This window comes from Scatophagus argus, chromosome 22 (genome assembly GCF_020382885.2).
Source record: "Scatophagus argus isolate fScaArg1 chromosome 22, fScaArg1.pri, whole genome shotgun sequence".
NCBI lineage: Eukaryota > Metazoa > Chordata > Actinopteri > Scatophagidae > Scatophagus > Scatophagus argus.
This window is the reverse complement of record NC_058514.1, coordinates 14,053,751-14,077,462: the sequence shown is the minus strand read 5'-3', so window position 1 is coordinate 14,077,462 and position 23,712 is coordinate 14,053,751. Positions and strand designations below refer to the sequence as shown.

At 42.1% G+C, this 23,712-nt stretch overlaps 1 protein-coding gene across 11 annotated transcripts in view; it reads left to right on the top strand.

Annotated features, from left to right (window-relative positions):
* Positions 1 to 22,051, top strand: part of nav3 (neuron navigator 3) — a 372,135-nt gene extending 350,084 nt beyond the window's left edge. For 9 of the 11 annotated variants that reach the window (XM_046378519.1, XM_046378520.1, XM_046378521.1 and 6 more), the window contains 17 exons: positions 2,042 to 2,125; positions 3,118 to 3,229; positions 3,947 to 4,071; positions 6,893 to 6,916; positions 7,400 to 7,566; positions 8,827 to 8,980; positions 10,118 to 10,304; positions 12,378 to 12,475; positions 12,589 to 12,684; positions 13,443 to 13,611; positions 13,730 to 13,965; positions 14,593 to 14,747; positions 14,904 to 14,975; positions 15,548 to 15,744; positions 15,894 to 16,012; positions 16,507 to 16,710; positions 18,945 to 22,051. In XM_046378519.1, coding sequence (XP_046234475.1) covers positions 2,042 to 2,125; positions 3,118 to 3,229; positions 3,947 to 4,071; positions 6,893 to 6,916; positions 7,400 to 7,566; positions 8,827 to 8,980; positions 10,118 to 10,304; positions 12,378 to 12,475; positions 12,589 to 12,684; positions 13,443 to 13,611; positions 13,730 to 13,965; positions 14,593 to 14,747; positions 14,904 to 14,975; positions 15,548 to 15,744; positions 15,894 to 16,012; positions 16,507 to 16,710; positions 18,945 to 19,064 — 2,319 coding nt within the window. In that variant the 3' untranslated portion in view covers positions 19,065 to 22,051. The remainder of the gene's footprint in view (positions 1 to 2,041; positions 2,126 to 3,117; positions 3,230 to 3,946; positions 4,072 to 6,892; positions 6,917 to 7,399; positions 7,567 to 8,826; positions 8,981 to 10,117; positions 10,305 to 12,377; positions 12,476 to 12,588; positions 12,685 to 13,442; positions 13,612 to 13,729; positions 13,966 to 14,592; positions 14,748 to 14,903; positions 14,976 to 15,547; positions 15,745 to 15,893; positions 16,013 to 16,506; positions 16,711 to 18,944) is intronic. The other 2 variants (XM_046378515.1, XM_046378512.1) reach the window with 1 other exon arrangement.
* The last annotated feature ends 1,661 nt before the right edge of the window (positions 22,052 to 23,712 follow it).

Below are 23,712 nucleotides of genomic sequence, written 5' to 3'. Positions count from 1 at the left end.
CTTGCTCTCATGGAAAATAACTCCCACTATTTAACATATTTACTGCTGTGCTGTCACAGTGGATTAAGTACAGTCCACAGACATCATTTTGATTAGCTATGAGTTTGTTTTGGTTTTATTTGATCAACATGGAGCAGAATTAGTAAAACCAACATCATGTAGGAGGGATTAAGAAGAACAAATGCCAGCCTGTGAATGGGGATGCGCTTTCCTGCCTGGACTGACATTAAATTGGGTTAGTTAGAGTTCACACAGGAACTTTCTCCTCCCCTCTCAATCTCCTTCTTTCTAATCATCTGTCACTGTATCACACTTCTCAGCCCTCCCTGTTCTTCTTTCTCTTATTTTCCTCCTCCTCCTTCCTCATTTCGGCTGTATTCTTCATTATCATCCCTTCCTCCTTTTTTCCCCTCCCCTGTCTTGGTGTAGTGTTGAAAGAATGTAGCCCAGCAGTAGGTGCTGGCTTAGCCCACTGTAGTCGTGACTGCGTGTTCAGCCCACCTGAGATGTTGTCCACGGCTGTATTATTGGAGTCAGACAGCACGGATGCTGATAATTTTTCCTCATCCAGTTCACTGGCTTGGCCCACCATCAACCTCCAACCCAGACCCCAGGATCGGGATGTTGGTCAGAAAAACCGGGATGCTGGGGCTAAGCGTGGCTGCCTGGGCCGGGCCCCAGGAGCAGGACAGATGGGTCAGCCGTGGGACACGTTAGAGTCTGATCGGCACCTCCTACGGGGCAGACAGGTGGACAGGGGGGGTGTTGAGTTGGAGCTCACAGGTGGAGTTGGAAAGAGATGTGGAGCTGGAGCGATGAGTTGGAACAGTTGGCATTTCTAAAGGTCAAGACCTTTGCTGATCGAGCCAGGGACACAGAGTGGACGAGGCAGCACACGGTGCTAGTGTGTGTGTGTGTGTGTGTGTGTGTGTGTGTGTGTGTTTCTAGGTTTATGAGGTTCTAAAGTCCTCACAGAGTAGAAAGATGAGGAATTTGTACAGAGCTGTTTTGCAAGTAGATTTCAGAATTTAACAAATCACTAGATCAAAGTTTTCTAAAGTGAATAATGATGGAAATATGCGTGTGTGTGTGCATACACGTGTGTGTTTGTGTTAAGCAGAGATTGTCTGGTCTTTCTGGGCAAGCGGCCCACCTCTCTGACACACCAGGCCTGACAGGTGTCTCAGGGTTTCTAGCTAAGGACGGGAGGATGAGCTGGCAGTAGACACACACACAGAGACACACACATGCACAGATTTTACAGACAAGGACACACAACCATGAACATAAGGCTTCACCAGACGTCCTGACATAAACATGTATTCAAAAAGCACATGCACAAACAAATCCAGATACACATGCAGGTTCAGCAGAGCAGATGGCTTGACGTCACAAAACATTTGCTGTCCTTCAGCATGTCGGCTCTGCGTCTTCAGGTGACAGATGAAGTCAAGGAGGGAAGCCCCTTTTGATCCATGTGTCTCTTTGATATCCACAGAGACACACATATCCTGTGTTTTCTTGGTGGTATTAGTCCAGTAAGACATTTTTGGAACGCGATCAAATGCATGATGGCAGAAGCAAAGATGCAACACTGAAGTGATATAAAACAAATGAACATGCTTGATGTGATGATGTGAAATCTGAGAGTGACTCAGAGTGAAGGGCTGCATGTGTTTAGCTTAAAGTTTAAAAAGGCTGCACACAGCGTTTGGCCCTCAGTCGTCTCTGAGTGAGAACTCACTTCAAAGCTATCATCACCAACAAGCAGACCAAGTCATTAATTCACTATAAAGGAAGGAAAAATCTTTTTTTAGAAAAACATTCAACTTGAATATTGATTTATATATATGCAAACTCAATATCTTAGTTATGTGATATTGAGTTTGTCTAATTTGTTTTAATTCTAAAGAGACTAAAACAGTATTTTACATTTGCATGTTCTACAATTTTAAATCTAGCTTTTCGAGTTTGCCTGAGGAAGCCAAATGTTACAGCGACTGAAGCTGAAGACTGCGTTTGTGTCTCTGTGTGTCTGCAGGCTCACCTGGTGGCAGCCTTCGAGAAGAGCCTGAGTAACATGACCTGCCGCCTGCAGAGCCTCACCATGACCGCTGAACAAAAGGTACAAGAGCTTAGCCCTGAATTTGAAACATGCTGCACACGAGCTCCACGGTGAAGGGATTACAGGGAGGAGAAATGATTAGAAACAGGCGACGATTTGACACTGAAATACAGTAGAAAGTAACAATGTGGAGATTTGTAGTGGCGGATTAATGGATATTTTTATCTTAAAGTTCCATTCCTCTTCTGAAAGGTTTGCTGCTGAAGTTTCCATTTTTACATGATTTCTTTTGAAATTTAAGTTTCAGTTGTTGCATTAATATTTCTCTAACTTTACTTCTAACCTTAACCAAAGTTGACTTGCTTAAACTACAAATCATTTTGCTTTACAGGCAGATAAAAGTGTCTACTTTAGTACAGTGAAGGCTTCAGCATATGAGCCTCACCTAACAAAAATCCATTTAAAACCCATGTGTTTTCCAAAAATCCTTCAGAATTTATTTTATCCAAGAGCTCAAATGGCACTGAAGCACTGATCACATAGCAGCACCAATATGTTCATAGATAAGTCCCTACCACAAATTATGAATGCTTCCCTCTGTTCTACACACACACACACACACACACACACACATATGCACACACACAGTGCTGATGAGCCTCAGCAGCTTTTTAATCCTCTATAAATTAAAGCAGACTGGGATCTGGTGGGATGTCTTTGTTAAACAAGGCCGTCCCAACTTTTAATTAAAGCAGAAACCCTATCTGCAGCCCTCAGTGGGTTTTCTGGCAAGGCAGAATAGGAGACTCCCTCTATCTGATTGTGTTGGTTCAACAGAGTAGAGCTTTTTACTCTAAGCAGGTGGTGCTTGGGTGGGGGCAAATCCACTGGGAAACGCCTTCTTCAAAATACCCTCCCTTCATTTTTGTCTCTTATACCCTTCCAGCGAAAGCCATGAGAAGAACAGTTGGCAAAGAGAACAGTTTTTGGTTCGTCATTCTCAATTTAAAAATTGTCTGTCTGTCTCTCTCTCTTTCTCTCTCCATCCTCAGGAGTCTGAGTTGGCTGAGTTGAGGGAGACGATAGAAACGTTGAAGACCCAGAACACTGACGCCCAGACAGCCATCCAGGTGGCGCTCAACGGCCCAGACCACCTACACAAAGGTAATAAAGAAACCAGCAGGGGAGGTTGGACCAAACTTAAATCATCTGATATTCTGAGGAGGCCTGAAATGCTTTGATGTCCTAAGAGTGGACACAACCTGATTGACCCCAGGAGGGAATGGAACCTGTAATATTTGAACCCTTTGTGCTGCACAAGTCACTTTTGGAAAGCCTGATTAGTCATAGAAATGTGCTGAATCAAATGTGTAATCAATTTTATGAACCAAGCAACCTCCTCTTAGCTGCTTATTCCAGCCAAGATGACTCAAACATAGCTGGCCACTAAAATTTTAATTCCTAAATTATCCATGAAATCAAACATTTTATCTCCACATTTTAAAACAAATGCCAATCAGTGTTTACATTCAGTAATCATGTCTGCATGGATGTAACCCCCAGCTGTACATGGTACTGGTAAAACACAGGCTGGCTTTTATTCTGAAGTTACCAAAGGAAATGCAGCACATTTGTCACTGAGATCATTAATGAAAAATGTATGTGGAACACTACTCAGTCAATGTGCAACATGAAATCAGATCATGGTTGCAGTTATGTTTGGGTTACTTCATCAAAACAGTGGTGGTGGCCCCAAATCAATCAGGACTGAAATGTTAAGGATAAGAAATTTAAAAAGAAAATTATACCCGCCAAAACATTTGTAAATAGGGATCAGAAATGTGGGCGTGCACTGAGGAAGATTTTGTCCATCGTTTCCAGATCTGCGAATTAGGCGGCAACACTCGTCAGAGAGTATGTCCAGCATTAACAGCGCGGCCAGTCACTCCAGCATGGGCAGTCTGGGAAAGGACGCCGAAGACAAAAAGAAGAAGAAGAAGAGCTGGGTAGGTGGAATCCAAAAATGGACCAAAAAAAAAAAAAAATCAACTATCGGATATGAACTGAGAGTTGAACTGTTGTTCTGCCCAAAAAAAGATCCCTCCCACAAAAAATGCTGCTATTTGTGTAGTGAAGTGTACCTTTAGGTGATGCACCTCAGATACCTTCATCGCAAAGTTTTCCATTCAGTTGCAGCAGACAAGCTTATATTTTTACATGTAATTTTTTCACCATTGAATGATGAAGACTCCTAATATAAAAACGTATGAATTATTCAGTGGCTGTTAAGCTAGTCCAAATACCTTCTATATACCTGCATTAAAAGATTAACTGGCTCCTTTACATAGATGAAGGCATTTTTGTGGCTTTGTGGAATAGAGCTTATTGTACTTTTGTACCCGCTGAAAGACCTTCTAAATCAGCTAAATGCCTAAAATGTGAAGGTAGAATGGGTTGACTATTCTGAATATACCTGCATATAGCTTGACCTTACCATCAGCTCAGGGTAACTTAAAATCAGAAGTAGAGCGATCATTTCTACTCCAAATGGCAGCACATTTTTTTGCCATTTCCAGCCTTTTTCCTTCCCTCAGCTCTTGTGAAATTGGCGTTAAAGTGGGTGTTTGTGTGCCTGTGTAAGTGATTCAGCCTGTGAATAATTGGTTGGTCCAGTTTCACACCAGTCGCTTACTTTATTGCTTTGACAGTGTTTTGGGGGGTTTTTTTGTGTTTGGATACTTTTGATGTTGGAAGTAGAGCACATTGGGATTTGTTGAGGTCATCTGCAAAATCCTAAAATCCCATTCACATCTTGCTTAATGGCATCGTATTCCCGTTGCTAGGTTACAGAGCTAAGATGGTGTCAGCTGAGTGGCTGTGATGCCATCCAGCAGTGAGGGCTAACAGGGGGGTCAAGAAGTGGAGTCAACCACCCTGCAATTATTGTTTGAGACACACTTTGAATTTCATATACAACAGCATGATAATTAGGTTGGAGAGAATCAAAGTGGCCACTAAAATCATGGATACTGAAGTTCCTCTTGAAACCAGGGAAACAACTGCCCAGACCTTAGAGAAGTTCTGGGTGAATCGCTCAACATTTCCCTCAACATCAAGGTACTGAGAAAAAGTTCATTTTAACCATCTCATTTTGGAGTTCCGAGATGGCTCAGTTTGCTCAAGTGTCCAAAATGTACTTGTTCCTGCTTTGGGGTTGCAGTCGAGCCATGTACATTTGCTTTGTGCCACACCCATTTCCTGTTTGCCTTTCTACTGAGGACTATGTCCACAAATACTCACAAATCAAGGCAAAAAGGCCAAATTATCTAAAAATGCAATGCACAACTATAAATCTCTCTCCTCTCCCTTGGCCCTTCTCCCTGATTTCACTGTTCTTTGCTTCACTCCGCAATAGCAGCTCAGTGTCCCTGGCTGGAGAGCTGTGATTTGCTGCAGCCCCCTGAGTCAGATGGATGACATATTAGAAGTTCCCTCTTAGCCAAAGAGCCCAGAGCCAGTTGTCAGTCTCTGCTGCAATGCAAAACGTCTGCCCTTGAAATGAAATGCAGTCTAACAACCCGAAAGTTCACCACCTATAGTGACACCCTAGCATGTGAGATCCCAAAAAATTCAAGTCAGGCTCATGAATACAAATCAATCCCTTATTTAAGCAGCAATTAATTATTCATTTGCATAAATTCTGCCTCGGTGTGCACATGGGTGAAGACAGAGTTGAACTAAGGTTATTGAGAAGTGAGTGAAGAGTGAGCAGAAAAGCAGCAGATCATGCTAAAAGAGGGGCAGCAGAAAGATGAAATAATGAATAGGTGGCGTTTGAGTAAGGCTGGGACTTTGCACGCACAAGCATCTGACCTGCTGAAGTAGCCTTAGGCAGGATGCTATTATTCTGCATTCACTCATAACCCCATCAGTAAGCATCATGCAGACCCAAATATATGGTACACATTTCTTGCTAAAATTGTGAGGACTCTCCATTGACAGCCCAGCCTTTAACATTGAATGTCGTAAATTTTTGAATTGTAAAAATTTTCTGTGGTGAATTTTCCTGTTATATTCCAGGTAGCTGGAGGCTTTTCCTGAATACACTTATCAGTATTATATATAAAATGTTTAAAGTCAGTTAATTGAACCTGAGTGTATTATGTATATATATTGTGTTTAGCTTGATTAGGGTCCTGTTGATTTCATGTTACATCTTGCACTACATTATTATTACTTAATACTATCTCGGTGCTGCATACTGTGTGCACACTGTAGACCTTGCAATTAAAATTTGTTGAACTACCATATCAAAAACATAAGTCCTAGAAAAAATACATACACTTGAGTGTTACAATATTTTCTTTTGTGATACCATATCAATTCTTTAAAACTCTCCAAAACTCTTTATCTATTTTTAATTAATATGCAAAGATTTGTGGCTGTGGTTAATTTTGTTCAACACCCCCCACCACCACCCAAAAGCTAGATAGCAGTGTTGTACTCCATCTTCAGCCTTTAGACTCCTCCACTCAACTAATAAAAATGTGAATCTCAGTCATGCCAGTGTGCATATTGGAAAAGCAGCTTTTGGTGATGGAAACCCATATTCTCTTTGATTGACTGTGAAAGAGCTACAGATGAAGAGAAATAAGAGACGAAAAGAACATGATTAAGATGCTCTGAGCATAATCACAGCAGCAGCCTTCATTATCAACAGCAGAAACTGTATGAGACACATGGGCAGTATTTAGCTTGAAGCACTCATCAGGTGAGCAGGGGTGTGTGTTTGTGTGGCTTAACACTAGGTGTGTTCTGCATCTTCAGGTGGCTGATTCCATCCCGGCTCAGGTCAGTGGCTCCCAGAGTGTCTTTTCTATGTGTGCTGTGGTTACCCCCCGATCCTCCCCTCCTTCGCTCCCTCATCTGTTCCTCCTTCTTCCCCTCTCAGAGAAACATCTTCTTTACCTTTTCTGGAAACATCGGCATGGATACAGCAACCCTCCCTTGCTCCCTTGTTATTCCATCCTCCTTCTCCTCCTCCCTTGTTCATATTTGTTTGCCTGTTCAGTCCTGATTTATAGGGTCATTAAAAAGCTTGGTCCCATATTCTCTCTCTCATGTCCATCTCTACTTACAGCCTTGCTTTTTGCCCCCCTCTTTACCTAAACCAGACAGTGACCTTTGCTTGGAAACAGCACGGCGTGACTTCCTGATCTGGCAGGATGTGATGTCACCAGAACTTAATTCTTAGGAATTGACATATTGTGATTTTGGAGGCTGGTGATATTGACGCCTTTGGCCCTGTGTGTATTTGTGTTATCTGTCTTGCAGTTACGCAGCTCTTTCAAGCAGGCATTCAGCAAGAAGAAAACTAAATCCCAGTCGGCCCATGACGAGATGGAGGAGATGACCGACTCGCTGCCGTCCTCCCCCAAACTGCAGCATGACAACAGGCAAGGCAGCATCTCAACGCTGCGCTCTTCGCCCTCCACCACAGAGTGAGTGTTTCCACACACACACACACTCATAAAACATATATACTTTTCTCTCTCTTCTTATACACATATCCATGCATACAAATTGAAAAACACACACAGTTCACAGTTTTTCTTCTCTACCTCTAAATTCTTTGCACTTGTTTGTTTTGTTTGACAAATGTCTGTTAATCTTCACCTCAACTTTCTTTAACCTCTTTTCCCGACATGTCTGTTTATCCTTTTCTTTAACATTTCCACACCTGCTGTAGCAAGTGTGTTTGCGATAGCAAGTCCTCCCCCATTTGGACGGCAAAGAAAAAGCAAAATGGTCATATGGTCTACAAGCACAGATCTCGGTAACAGGCGCTGTGTGGCGTGCTCCCAGGGAGTGTGTGTGCAGTGGGGTGTGTTGGTGTGACTTTCTTCTGCATCTTAATGAAATGAACGCCTCGGCATGTCGGAGGTGATGATCTCTCTGATTCACAAACTGGACCTGGACCTCCAACGTGTCCAGTGTCCAGTTCATGAAAAGTAGCAGTAGGCTGAATAAAGGGTGAAAAGGATAAGCAGTAGTGAGTTTCTTGCTCCTGCCAGAACAAATTGACTCAATGTCACAGCCAAAGGCACAACATGTTGCCATTTTTCCAACCAGCAACAAGCGTGCATGTACCATACACATCTGCTGTGCTGTGTGGCAGCTGGAGAGATAATTTCCTTTATAAGAAGCCTTTTCTCAGGGGCAGAGCATGTGGTTATGTCAGTTTCTGAATTTCACACGGTGAACTTCACAAGATTATTTTGTTTTTGTCTGAGTAAAATAGCATTGCATCTAACTGTAGTTGGCATATTAGATTCTTGCCTGTTTACAGTGCTAATAACGGAATCGTGATGATGGCCTGCTACCACAGCTCCTACTGTATATCCCTCACTAAAGATGTGATTCATCAGTAAGGCTACGACTTTTAGTGATTCATTGTGCTAGCAGAGCATTGCAGGAACCATAACTGGAACATGTCCTCAGATTGCTCAGCTGAAGAAATGACGGATAATTGTAAATGGGAAGGATTCGCTGTCCCAAATGTCCCAGTTTCCCTTTCACCTCCATGTTGTACCTGCCTGTGCAGTTTTCACCACTGATTGCAGCTTCCCTCTGATCTCCAGCTCTCTTGTTTCCTTTAAATGTGTGTTTTTCTCTCTCTAGATTACGTGTGTGTGTTTGTGTGTTGGTATAACCCTTGAGGTGACCCCCCTCCTCCTCCCTGTGTGTAATCCCGGTTGCAGGCTGTGTGAATGCACCGAAGCCGAGGCTGAAATCGTCCTCCAGCTGAAGAACGAGCTGAGGGAGAAGGAGCTCAAGTTGACAGACATCCGGCTGGAGGCACTTAGCTCGGCCCACCACCTGGACCAGATCCGAGAGGCCATGAACCGCATGCAGGTGAGATCACACACTCTGGCTAAACGCAGGTTAAGCTTGTGCTGACTAAGTGGTGGGCATTTATTTATGTTTGACGCTGGTTGTACTGGAAGAGAAGGAAGAATTGCTCATTTGCTGGAAGATTAGGGTGTTCAAGAACTCAAATCTAACTATTAAAATGAAATTGGCTTTAGTTCTGTTTGCCAAACATGAATTATTCTTTCTGTCATTGGTCATGTTTATTCTGGTATTTCATGGACAAAGAAATATGTTTGATCGTGCTACAAACAAGAAAAACTGCTCTGTCTGTCCAGTTTATTTGGCCTTTTTTCTCCCTAAAGGTACTACACCAGCCACCACGTTGGAAATTAAAAATATACAGTAAATACAGGGAGCACTTGTAAAACCAGCAACAGTTCTATTTCAAAACATGAAATTGAACACTTAATGACAGTGATGACATACACTTGCTGTTTATCTGCTGAACTTTTTCTTGACCAAAACCAGCAAAGGACAAGAAATATTCTGAGGAAAATGGCAGAACACAGAAAAGGACAAAAAAGACACTGTGACCTGACAGCTAGCTTTCCAGCTAGCACAAAGCACCACTTTTGGGGCAATCACCTCCAAAAGTGGCATCAGTAAACAACTTGTCAGTGTCTCCATTTTAAACTCAAGGTGAACACTATTCCAGAAGGTGAAATTAAATTGTTTAATTGCCGATGAAGCTGAATAAGAGAAGATAAAGAGTGATTTACTTATATATTTCTTGATGTATTTATTGATGTATTGTAATGAGACACCACCCATCAGTTCAAAGTGTAATGTTCAGAGGTGCTGTGTCATTTCATATTCTTAAAAGAAGCGCATGTTCAAAGAACGTCACCCTAAATGTCTCAATTTAAGTGGATCTTTGTAGATGTGGAGTGCCTTGTCTGTAGAAGCCTATAGACGTGCAGATCATGTGAGGCTCCTTATCTGAGACTTACCTTTCAGTACAAAGGGAGCCTTGAAGATCAGAAAGCCGCTTACAGCCCTTAATTCCAATAATACTGATTCAGAATAACAACAAACGTCCAACAAAGCATCCCAAAACGCGGGAAAACCACTGCCTGCCATTTGATTTTGTCTGATTTTCATTCTTTTGTCCTTAAACAGAATGAGATTGAGACGCTCAAAGCGGAGAACGATCGCCTCAAGTCCAGCGGTAACGCCACTCCAACCGCCACACCCATCAAGACGGCCCGGCCACCTTCCGAGACCTCCAGCACGTCCTCGTCCTCCTCGCGTCAGTCTTTGGGGCTGTCGCTCAACAACCTCAACATCACCGACACCATCATGTCAGGTCAGTTCACTGTTGGCTGTGGTGTCTGCAGCCCGCCCATCTCATGTGTTTGTGTAAATCAGTGTCAGCAGCCTGCAGTTTTTCTTCTGAGAGGTGAGAGCAGGATGTGTGGGAGTGGAGGAAGTGAGTGAATTGATAGACCAAACTAAAAAATGCTTTTACCAGTCAGGACTGAGTATTCAACAGGAAAGTCAAGAAATATAGACATGCTGGTACTTGTTGCAGGTGTGCTCAGTCAATAAGAATAAACTTCAAACTGTGGCATTTTAAGTGCCGTGTTCTTCTGTCTACTTGAGCCGTAGGATGCACTTTATGGTCCGCAGCAACTCTCAGGGTGGAAGGTTTTCTTTCTGTGGCATCAAGTTGGATTAGCTCTCTCCATACTTGCCTCAATAAATGAGGGAGAATCGTGTTTGTGGAGAGAAATGATCCAGAGGAGCCGCATGACATGACAAAATAGCTGCTCTCTCTACTGTGAGGGCTCATAACGCAGCAGGAGCATGTTAAATACACACACACACACATACACACGTGCACATGCACACTCATACATGAACATGGTGGAAATCTCTCCAGGCCCGCTCCGTTTGAGAAGTCAAAGAGTTCTGTCCCTCTCACTTGTCCTGTAATTAACACAGAAGGCACAACTCTCTCCAAGGACTCGGGCCCTCGTTAATTGGCGGGATGAGTCGAGAGCAGTGGCGCGTGGGAAGACGAGCGGGCCAACGGGCCATTATCACCCAAACACAGAGCCCTCCGCTAAAGGACGCCAGCTGAATACAAAGTACTCCCTTCCCTCTCCAAAATGGAGTCTGAGAAGAAGAGAATGAAGAGAGGAAGAGGAAGTTGTGTGGATGTTGTCAAAGAAAAATTGGAACGCACATAACGGCAATACCAAATTGCATTTATGTATTGTTTGTTAATTTGTTCTCTGTTTTGGTAATAGTCCCTCAAATGAAAGCTGTTATTTATTTTTATAGAATCACACGACTACCACTGCGTGAAAGGTGTCACTCGTAGTGACGAAGCCACAGAGAATTTTCACCTGACTGTGCAGTTGCCCTCAGCTTCAGAGCGCTGTAGTATCTTTTCCAGTCCACACTGTTCACATTCACTGCCCTCATAGGAATGTTTTTGGCAGAAACAGGCAGCAATTTTCAGAGATAAAGCTCTAAAAGCCCGCAGTACTAAACCTGTCCGGTACCATTTGATAGACAGAGCAATTTCAGTGTCTAGCTTGTGAACATACTGGAGCATTTAGTAATTTAAGAGCAACATATGTTTCTCAGGAACTGATTCTCAGCTATCAGCTATCTTTCTCCAGAATCTTTCGCTCCCACAAAGGCCCTGAACGCAACAACATAATGAGAAAATGAGAAGATTCAGTCCAGAGTCTGTGCAGACGCAGTCACTGCCACACGCATCCAGTAATCAAAAAGAGGGATTATTTTGTATCAGTCTATACTATTGTTTCCTTAAGAAAAAGAACAATGATTAGCCATAGTTCAAGATGTTAACTGTATACATCACCAAAATTCAAGAACTTCAGTGGTTTTAAGGGAAAATGACGAATGCTGCTGATCAAATATGAGAATTTTTTTGATGTTCACTCATAAATATCCAAACAGTTGTAACTCTGAAACTCAACAAACTAAATGTCCAGATTTTTAATTTTTGGAAATAATTTTTTGTCCCAGTGTTTTCTTGCTAACAGAGTCTCCATCATCCTACTTACTAAACAGTCAGCTGCCAACAAATTAACAACCTCCTGTTGAAAGATTTTCCATCTTCTTCTGATAATTCTTTATCTCTCTCTCCCTGTATTTTGTTTTCTAACACACAACATTATCATTCTGAGCACTCACCAGAAAACATTCCGTGTGAAAACACTGATTAAATGTAAAAGTCATTATGACATGAAAGAAACTCATTAGCTATCTTTGACTTTAGAGTCTGTTTGTCCATTTCCGACTTTAATTTGCCAGCAGGCAGACTGAGAGTTTGTTTAGAAAGATTCAAAGCTCTGATAGAATAAAGCTGGCTGTGCATCCTAATAGAAAGTTTTCTTTTCAGACATTCTGCTAGATGATAGCTATGAGGGCAATCTGCGCAAAGAGGGCCGGAGTGTGCGAATAGTTGTTACCATCAGCAGCGGCCCAAATACCACCAAGGTTAGTGGGGATGAAGATGTTACGTTATTTCTCTTTTCCTTCTGCCACAAACACTTAAATCTTATTTGTTCTGATTCCTGTTGTTCTAATAAGCTTGTCTGATATCTCCTCAGGGCACACAAAGTCAGGAGTACCTGATCGGGTCTATAGGTGTGAGTGGGAAAACAAAGTGGGATGTCCTGGATGGAGTCATCCGACGCCTCTTCAAGGTAAACAGACCACACTATAGACTACAAAGCACATTTGTGACTGACGTGAATGATGGTTCCCCTCCATTAAAGTTTATCAATAAGTCATATTATTGTTGAGTTAAAATGTCTCCCATGTGAAATGTTCAGTGGTGGAGGAAATGTTCAGATCCTTTACTTGACAATACTGCATTGAAAAACCCTGCATTCAAAATCTTACTTAAGTATGTAATCTTAATCTTAAATCTTAACATATGAAATGTAAAACTACTTATCCTGCATTAAAATGTTAATGTTTTTGGATTAATATTGCTGCTGCATTACTGTGTATGTTTCACATTGCTGCAGTAGATGTTTAAGGTACTCCTTCATACAGTGTTAGGTACTTTAATCTACAGCAATGTGTCATGTCCTGTAAGATCATCTTAGTGTTACTGTCCTGTGAGAACCGTGTATCTCTAGCCAATGCATTTAAAACAGTAGGTTTTTAATTATTTGTTTACCTGAAAAAAAAATCTAAAGTACATGCAGCAAAGTCAATTGCCTAAATATTCAAATGAAAAACTAGTGTATCAAATTGTAAAAGTACTTACTTAGATTCCACCATGGAAGTATTTTGTACTTGATGTTGCTTTTATATAAAATCAAACCAACTCCATCCGACTTGTGTCAGATCCACACCAAAGCTGTACTGTCAATTCCAAGATCCGTTAGACAAGAATCACAGCCAAAATTGGAGCAGGAGTCTTCATTTCCCCCTGTCCCGTCCCTCCTTGCAGGAGTATGTGTTTCGGGTGGACCCTCTGACCAGCCTGGGTCTCAGCTCAGAAAGCATTGTCTGCTACAGGATGGGCGAGGTGGTTCGCTCCCACTCCTCCGAAGTGCCTGAGTTGCTGCCCTGCGGCTACCTGGTGGGCGACAACAACGTCATCAAGATCAGCCTCAAAGGTACGGCAGCAAGGAAACGTGGAGTCTGGACAAATATGTTAACTTGAAGTTCATTTAACAGTCCAATCTGAAATATTTGTCTTCATTTTATTTTATTTCTTTACTTTCCTCTTCCTAGGTGTGAAGGAGAGCAGTATCGACAGCCTGGTGTTTGACACGTTGATTCCGAAGCCCATTATCCAGCGCTATCTCAACCTGTTGATGGAGCATCGCCGTATCATCCTCTCAGGACCCAGCGGCACCGGCAAATCCTTCCTGGCTGCCAAGCTGGCAGAGTACATCATTTCCCAGATGGGGCAGGAGGTGACAGAGCACAATGTGGCCAGCTTCAATGTGGACCAGAATTCCAGTAAGGTAAGAAGATCCATTCAAAGATGGCGGTTTAGGGTTTTCTGCCTTATCTACAGTACTCCTGCTCAAATTTAGTGCCTTTCTTCATCTCCCAGAATGGTTTTCAACAACCCTGAGAAGATGTGCATGTAGAGATATCAATATTCTTTTCTTAAATTATTAAAAAAGTCTATGTTACATATGTTTGTATTCTATATTCTGCTGCTGAGTATGTACAGATTAGTCCCTGTATGATTATTAATCCTGGTACAAAATTGTAGCTCTTTATGCTTGGATTTAGACTGACTGACCCTCCAGCCTGGCATTTTCCTCTGATGTCTGATCCTCTGTCTGATCCTCCTCCAGCATAAGAAAAATATACTGAGCACATACTGAGCAGGAGGAGTGAGCATGCAGATTATTTAGCAGTAAATGCCAAATCTTCATAAGTGTAGTGTTTACATTTACATATTAATCCATTCATTGGTTTGTTTTTAGTTTGCATTTAAATAACGAGAGTTTAAAGTAAATGAAACCATAGTAGATACTAAGATCATATTGCTCTCCGTTACATATCAGACCTCCACTGAACCTCCTTTACATTCTGAATATTGCATCCAAATGAGCATGTGCTAATGCTTTCCTCCCCAGGACCTGCGTCAGTACCTGTCCAACCTGGCAGAACAGTGCAACTCTGAGGAGACGGACACAGAGCTCCCCACTGTGGTCATCCTGGACAACCTCCACCATATCGGCTCCCTCAGTGACATATTCAACGGCTTCCTCAACTGCAAGTACCACAAATGGTGAGTCTGTAACGCATCGCATTAAAAATAATCCATTTTAGAAATGATACATCTTTGATATCCTGCAGGCCAAACAGCAACATGATGCAGCGGCTTAAAAATCTGCATGTTTCTCAGTTATTTGGTTGTGACTGTGTTATCTCTGTCCCTGTCCAGCCCTTATGTGATTGGGACCATGAACCAGGGAGTTTCCTCCTCTCCTAACCTTGAGCTACACCACAACTTTAGGTTTGTGACACACACATCAACCACAACTTTGACTGTGAAATGTCTCTGAAAATACATCGAGGATCATCATACTGAGATTATTTTCTTGCAGTATATACAAATGTTCCACAGTGAAATGACTTGTAGCTTTATTGGCTTTTGCATCACCTCACCTTTCAGATAATATGTTTTGATTTAAGTTTTGTCAAGTTGTGTTATTTCTCACAGATTGTAAACTAAAGGCGCTCTTCCACAGGGAAGGCTGTAATTACATCTCTTTGATAATTAGCCTCGTTAAATGGAAATTAATAGACTGTAATGCATGTTCTGAGTGAGGATCATTTGTGCTTGGCATGTTTGACTATCTGAGGATTTGGCAAACATAAAGTCATTAGGGAAAGCTCATCATGGGCCAAATATTAATTTAATATGAATCTATTATAGTAAAGTGAAATAAGCCTAAAACTGTTCTTATTCTGCTGGTAGGAATGCCTGAAACCGTCTCATCGTCTCTAATATGATGAGAGATCTAGTTTAATACTGAGTTCTGTTTCTGTTCTGTTTCACCATTGATCATCACTGTCCTGGTGTAGGTGGGTGTTGTGCACCAACCACACCGAGCCGGTCAAAGGTTTCCTGGGCCGTTTCCTGCGGCGAAAGCTGATAGAGACGGAGATCGATAAGAACACGCGCAGCAATGACCTGATTAAGATCATCGACTGGATCCCCAAGACCTGGCAGCACCTCAACGGCTTCCTGGAAGCACACAGCTCCTCTGATGTCACCATTGGTCAGTCTCAAACACACACACATAATAATTCAGTCACTGGAATGAGCGTGGTAATCCTGTTACAAATTCTTTTGTGTGTGTAGAGAGTCTGCTCTGTGTCTTTGGTCCTTTATCTTCCATCCAACAAACACTTTCTTTTGTCCCTGCAGGCCCCCGTCTCTTCCTGCCCTGTCCCATGGATGTAGAAGGTTCTAGGGTTTGGTTCACCGACCTGTGGAACTACTCACTGGTGCCCTACCTGCTGGAGGCTGTCAGGGAAGGGCTTCAGGTACGCCCTGGCAAAATGAACTGAATGAACTGAAGGTTTTTGTTGTTGTTGTCGTTGTTACTTTTCTTGCGTATCTTTGTTATGTTACAGAGTCAGTGACAGCAGATATGTTTCTATACTGTAACTTGAAATTAAACTGTGCACTACTATGCAATAAAAAAAAAAAAAAACAGTGATCAAATTTTCAACGTTTCTATTCTCCACAGGGCACCGTTCTAAGCCTCTGAGACAAAAAATTGTTCGGATTGTATAGTTAATTTTCAGATTTAAACATGTGTGAAAGTGTGTGATCAGTTTATAAATTATTATACTTAATTCAGTTAGCTTTTTTCTTCATGCTTCACTGTGAAACGATGTGACAGGAGTAATGAAACTGAGAAGATACTGATTATCACCACACTCTCTCATTTTTGCTTCACTGCACCCGAGCCTCAGCTAGATCACAGTAGACGCATATATGAATTCAAATAATAAGGTGTCCGATGCACCCACAGCTGTACGGCAAGAGAGCAGCGTGGGAGGATCCGTCCAAGTGGGTGAACGACACGTATCCGTGGAACGCCGCCTCACTGCAGCAGGAAGGCCAGTCGCTGCTGCAGCTGAGGCCGGAGGACGTGGGCTACGACGGCTACAGCTCGTCCAAGGAGGGAGCCTCGTCCAAGCAGGTGTCTCAGAGTGACACAGAGGGAGACCCGCTGGTGAGGAAGACATACACAAAACACAGCTGAAGCGATTATTCACTAAGGAGTTTCTCATTAATGTATAAACTGTAACATGTCAGGTATAATTTAAAAGACAGCTTCATAAAGCAGTAGAAGTAAAGGCCATGCCATGGAGGTGCATAGCTGTTCTCCACATGCGGCCTGTGATCCAATCCAAGTGATCGAGTTCGGTAAATCAAATATATGTTCACATACAGGGTGCAGATTCACAAAGTCGCTCAATTCAAAGATGCTTGTTTCCATAGAAACCTTGGACAAGTGTTACCTTGAAATACAATAAATAGATAAAGTAGCTATTGGCTCCTGAACACAAGCTACACACACACACACACACATTCACACAATTTCCATTTGGTTGGTTATTGCAATCCAAGAGGAATTAAAGGGTAGTCAAGTAAAAACAACCGGTTTGATTTTGCAAATGTGTGTTTGTGTGTGTGTGTGTGTGTGTACATGCACGCACACACATCACTTTGAGCCCAGGTGTGCCAAGTCTCATTTTAGGAACAGGTGAAGCAATGCAACAGATGCAGCAGCACTTCTACATTATTTAGACCATTAGCTCTGTTTCAGGGATGAGATGTTCTGCATTTTCATTGAGGCGATTTATTATAGTGCTTTATAAAATGCTTATTAGCACCTGTAAAGTATAAAGACAAAGTTTGTGAGACATTAGACCTGGTTTATAAGAGGTGTTTGAAATGTGGTGGTTGATCCACTCACTAGGTGTTCATTTGAGCAAAAGTTTTTCACCAGAAAAGAGAAATTACAGCAGAGTACAAACATTATGCTGATCTGATGTAATTACATTCAGCTGTTTTATGTTTAAAGGTGCACAATACAGACAAAGGTTTTAGAACACCTGACCATTACACCAGTGGGGACATCTCATTCTAAATAGATAGATGACTTTGCAGCTCTAACAGCTTCCACTCTTCTGGGAAGTCTTTCAACAAGATTTTGGAGTGTTTTTGTTGGGATTTTTTCCCATTCACACAGTAGAGCATTTGTGAAGTCGGGCACTGATGTTGGCCAAAAAGATCTCTGTTCCAGTTCATCCTAAATGCATTCAGTGGGGTTGAGGTCACGGCCAAAATGTCTCTGTATGCTGAAGCATTAAGATGTCCTTTCACTGACAGTAAGGGGCTGAGCCCAATCCATGAGGAACAACCCCATAAAGACGTGTGTCTGGATACTTTTGTCCATACGGTGTATATCCAATCAGTGCCTCCTCCCTTCGGGACTGCCCACAAAGCCACTCCTGCCTATACCAACTGGCCCTCTATCTGGTAGATATGTGTGGGCAGTGATAAACAACTGTTAAATGCCACAGTCATATAAACACAAGCAAAATAGCCATCATGAAGGTGCCTCAATCTGAAAAGGCTACCGGCCGTGGCAGTTAAATATGCTGCTGTGCGTGCGTGTGTGTGCGCGCGCTTTGGGACTGGGTTAGCTATTGAATGAGGCAGCTGTCACTGCTGCGGCAGCACTCGTTCTGTAGCTCAGGGCTGTTTGAGCACCACAGTGAAGTTTGTTTTAGATTGGATATTCAGCCTTGTTAGTCCTCAGATCTGTCAAACTACCATGTTAGCAAATAGCTCGCTAACAGCTTTAGCAGTATAGCTCATTAGCTTTGTGGAAGCCTGTGGTCACGTGCAATGCGAGCGCGGGCAGAGTGTGTGGATAGGTACGTTGGGAGACAGTCAGGTTGTCCAAAAATGATTGGGTGGGCTTTACACCAGCCTCTAAAATACTAATTTTACTAATTAATTTTTTTAAATTACCTTGTTGTCCCTAAGGTGCAGAAAGGCCTTGGTGCCTTCATCTAATAAAATCCACATTCAGAAATGAAGATGTCACTTGACCAGGTGCTGTCACTTGATCACAATAGTTTAATTCGTTCCTGCTTTCCAATTGATGATTTTTTGTAATTGTTTCTGAGAGATTAAAAACATGGCAGGTGAGTAATCACAACATACAGGACATGTCAGACTATAGGAGGATACTGGAACCATAAATAAACAAAGATACAGACAGATAGCATACACACAACCAATAAAACTAGTAAAAACTAATCAAAATGCAGGTTACAGATTTGACATGCATCATCTGACGTTGTCATATTTTATACTGCAACTCCTTTTTTTGAACCAACAGTCTTTCTGTGTCATTAAAGCATTTCTTTTGTTTGTGTGTCCCGTATTCAGATGAACATGTTGCTACGGCTGCAGGAGGCGGCTAACTACTCCAGCACGCAGAGCTGCGACAGTGACAGCACCAGTCACCACGACGAACAGCTGGACTCCTCGCTGGAGTCGGCCCTATGAGACCAAGAGCTGCGCCGGGAGACCGCGAATCCTTAGACCGCCTGGGAGCCTTTGTATCTCCATTGCTAGCAGACACCCCTATAGTGCACAGATGTATGACATATGAAAAGTTTTATCATCCAAAATGGTATACCCACCATTTGAAAGAAAATACAAATTTTTACTTAACAGCGGTGCAATATTAAATCAAAGTATTATATGTTTTAAAGAGCAGTAGCCAACAAACAATCATACGTTACGTAAGTTCAGCTAATCATTTTTTTAAAGGATGTATAACATTTTAGAATACAACTTTTCATATACACGTGGACGGGGTGTGTCTGATAAGGGACAGTAGTTCCTCTGAAGATGACTTTGAAGGAGTTAATCCCAATTGCGCTCAGCCGTGATGAGCCGCAGATCTCTCCATTATTGTAACTTTGGGTGTCAATCCGAAGAAGTGTCAGAAAAAAAGAGAAAGCCAGAAGTTTGACGTGACTAAACTGGATTTTTCTTTTCTTTTTGAAATCCCAGATATATCTTCAGATGTTTACAATGGGTGGCAAGGTTCTGTTGTTTATGTCTTTTCCTTGTTTACAGAGGTGCTTCTCACACAGACACACACACACACACACACAAACATGGGCAGCAGGAGGACACTGTCCTTTAATTGGTTCGAGCCCCCATGTGACCAACAATCCAACCTGCCAAAGTGTTTTCAGGTGATGTAACCCCCTCTGGTGGTCACAGTGGAGGCTGTCAGTTTTCAGAAAATGAAAACAACAATTGTAAGTAAACAGATTTTCTTTACACACAAGATTCGTCACAGTTCCATCAGACTGATTTTATGCTGTTTAACCACACTGGCTCCTCACAAGTTACTATTTTAGAGCAGAGTGGGGGGGGGAAGAGGCACTTCGTTGTCTCACTGTTTATCACTGCAGCACCTGATTTGGGTGTCATTGCCTTTTCTGAACATAGAAACAATTCTTCACCTCCACAATAGCACTAGATGTGGTTGACCTGAGAAATTCACGAAGCCTCTACAGCCCAATTAGGATCACAAGAATTACATTTTTATAACAAACACATATGGCTCACAACCCTGCAGTAGTCAGTTGAGCCCCGTGGTGCTGGTCTCCTGGCCTGAGCCTCGTCAGTGTCAGGCACTGCCAAGCCGCTCCTCGCTGCCCTGCATGCCAACAACAAGCACAAGGAAAGCGCATTGTCTGTGTGTCATCCAGCCACATTGCTACTGTGAACAAAAAAAATGGACAAGTGCCAATGTTTCCCTTTGATTTACTGCCAAATGTGCACACACTATAACACATACAACAACCATACACCCACAGAGACATTTCACCACAATGCACAGCTGACCATGGTTATAAACTTGGATTAAGTTGTTCTTGGCCATCCACACTCCACAGCCTGTTGTCACTCCTTTGCTTAGAAAAGTACCACGAGAACAGCAGCAGTTCAACTGACCGCTCACTAAACCCCACTGCTGAACAGCCATCCAATCATGTTCAGTCATTAGCAACTGTAGCTCCGTTCACCACGTCTGTCAACCTTTGGATTTCTCACATGTTAAAGTAGCGTGAATGGAGATGTAGTGTGAGAAATTTAAAAAAAAGTCTTCTTTAGCTTTTCCAAGAGCAAAACCGCAAGAACAAAAGTATCAGGAATGGCTAACATATCTTCGAACATTTGCTGCTAATGTTAGTATGAGTATGATTCAAAAGTGAAAACATACTGACGATATGAGCACGTAAACTAGAACTTACTATGGTGCTACACTGCATTTTAAAATGAGTCAGCAGGAAATATTCAAAAGTCTGCTGAAAATAACTTTAGTTTAATTAGCCAGGTAGCTACAGCTGGTGGAACTTTGAGTGACAGATCTCAAAACTATTGCCGTCACTGTAAACTGCATAGGTGTGAGAAGGGACAGCGTGACAGACGTAGCAACAGTTACTGAAGGAAGGAGGGATTAGTGAACGGTCAGTTAGCTGAATTCCTGTGACGTGAAGAACCACGTAGGTGGGCTTTGCTGCAGCAGGGAAACGTAGACAGCAACAGGAAAGCAGTAGACTGACTTTGAAAAATGTCATGGCTTTCACTCCAACAGATATGAATCAGAGCTATGATGCCGTACGACCAATCATCAAAATGTAAGAAATATTGAATGACGCAATGCCGACATTTGATAGTCTCATTCAGCGTCTGCACCAATGTGGGGTCCGTGAGGTACCAAAATAGAATCCAGAATATTTTCAAATGCAAGTTAACCAGATCAGCCCAAGACCTGAATAATGGAACAAAGTTACTGGTGCTTTCTCACTGCCTTAAACGTGCTAAAGGTTGGGAGGCATCCTTCACTCCCATCGGCTGTAGTGAGAAGAAGAGGTGTTGATGGATGATGATGATGATGATGATCTGCTTCCTGCCACATCAAAAAAGCTGCTTGTAGTTGGGGAAAACAGCCTGTTTTTTTTGTTTGTTTGGTTTTTTTTTTTTGTCCCTCTTCCTCCAAATTGCCCTTTCTTGTTTCTGACAGTTAAAGTATAAAAGAGTTGATGCTGTATTTGAATTTAAAACTAACCAGTGTTGTTTTAAAAAAAAAAAACATTTAAAAAGGGGTGGGGATATTTTTTAGTTGTTGTTTTACACCCAGTTGAGCTGGGCTCACTTGAACTGACAGGAGCACAACCAAACTGTTTTGGGTTTTCTAGCCTGACGAGCATGTTTTGAAGCTTTTTAAAGGGGATGCATTGAGAAGAGACCTTTATCGTTACGTATGCGTGTACTGGACGGAAGCCATTTTGAATTTTGATTGTCCTCTCTTTGTTTTACGAGTGGGTTGGTTTTGCACACTTTGAGGTGGGGGTGGGTTGTAAATACTTAAGTCTTGCACAGTGAATCAAGGATGCATTCTGCCCTGTTGATGTTACAATATGCTTAACCCGCTGAGTAAATTATTGTACCTTCAGAGAGAAAAAAAAAAAGAAATGCAAAAACTCAACACGCTGTCAGAAACAGGTGTGTGTCTTGTGGTGATTGGATGTTTTGCCTATGCAGGAGGCATACGGTGTACAGTAAGAAACCGTTTTTTAATTCACTAAAAATCAAAGACTGAGAAAAAAAAAAATAATAAAATAGGCACTTTTTCAGTATCCCCGCATCCTGCCATAATCTTCTCTGGACCCTCCCCGTCTTTAGGGATGCTTGTTGTTCCTTAGAAGCAGTTCCTCTCTGGACATTTTAAAGCAAGCTTACCGCCACGCTAGGCTTACCAAGCTGTCCGAGGCACCGAAGCTGACCTGACACCGTACTGTATACGTTTACCAACAACCAACAGGTGCTACTGGTCAGTCGAATCATCAGAGACCAAGAAGTCATGTTGTCACAACCTCAGGACAATCCTATCCTCTACAATCCTACCTGTGTTCAGCTTCACACGTGTCTCTGCAGCCAAGCCTCTGATGGTTTGCACATACAGCTGGTCAGCTCGGCCAGCCTTGTGTCTGTAAGGGTGTCTAGTTGTATGATAAAGGGGTAGTTCAAACCTGGATCAAACCTGGGCATAGATCTCCAACAGTTCACCCTCTCAGCTACTCTTACACTCCTGTGGTAGGCCATTAGTTTCCAAGCTCACAGAACTTTGACACCGCTTACAGTGTACACCATAGTGATGATGATCAACTGGTAATTTTTCCCACTTAACACTTTGCAGTTACATCTCAGTTGAAAACCATAGCATTTACTCTGGTTTGAGAGAAAGTTTTCTTCTTTTTGGGTGAAACATTTGTCTTTAAATGTTTTATATTTTGTACATTTGTATGTAACATATCATGTAAATAGACAGAGACAGTGATTTAACTCATCTGGAGGATTTTGTAGTCTTTGTAAAGCCCTAATAAATGGTATTTGGTGTCACACAAGCAATCAGCATGCTGAACTTTTGACTTCTGTGTGTGTGTTGGGTGTTTTGACCAGTTTATGACCTGTTGGGTAAAGGCATCAGGAGTGGGTAGAGAAGAAGAAAAGTAGTTTATCTCTAAGCAGCCAAGCGCCGTGGCAAAAATAATCATCAAAATATCAACTCTTGACTATAGAAACCACCAAAAAAGGAAATTCACCAATAAATACATGCAAATACACACACGCACATACATTTGATTCCCAAGTGACTGACAGATCTATTAGAGACAAATTACTAGCAGTTTCCCTTTATTACCATAAGTGGGCAAGTAAGCGGCTGCTGACAAAAATATGTCAGTCTGAATGTCACAATACTCTTGTTAGCAATGTCAGGTATAAGCAATTATTTCACATGTCCAATGTGAACTGACTCTGTGGAATATTAAAAACTTGCATATAAATGACGTCTTTCTGACATCCAGCGGTTATGAATACTGATGAATCAACAATGTAATTGCCGATATTCTCACAAGACTACAAGATTCAAAGGACAGGGATGTAAATTGAATTTACATCTAAACTGACAAAAGATCGATATTTAATGAAAGAAAGTACGAATAAAAGAGTGGTAATTACAACTCTTAAAACACATAAACATTGTTGAAGCGCAGCGTCGGATGGGTTTTATTTTGAAGGACAACTTGACATGTTGTGAGTTCGCTTCCGGAGAACGTGCAGCTGCAAC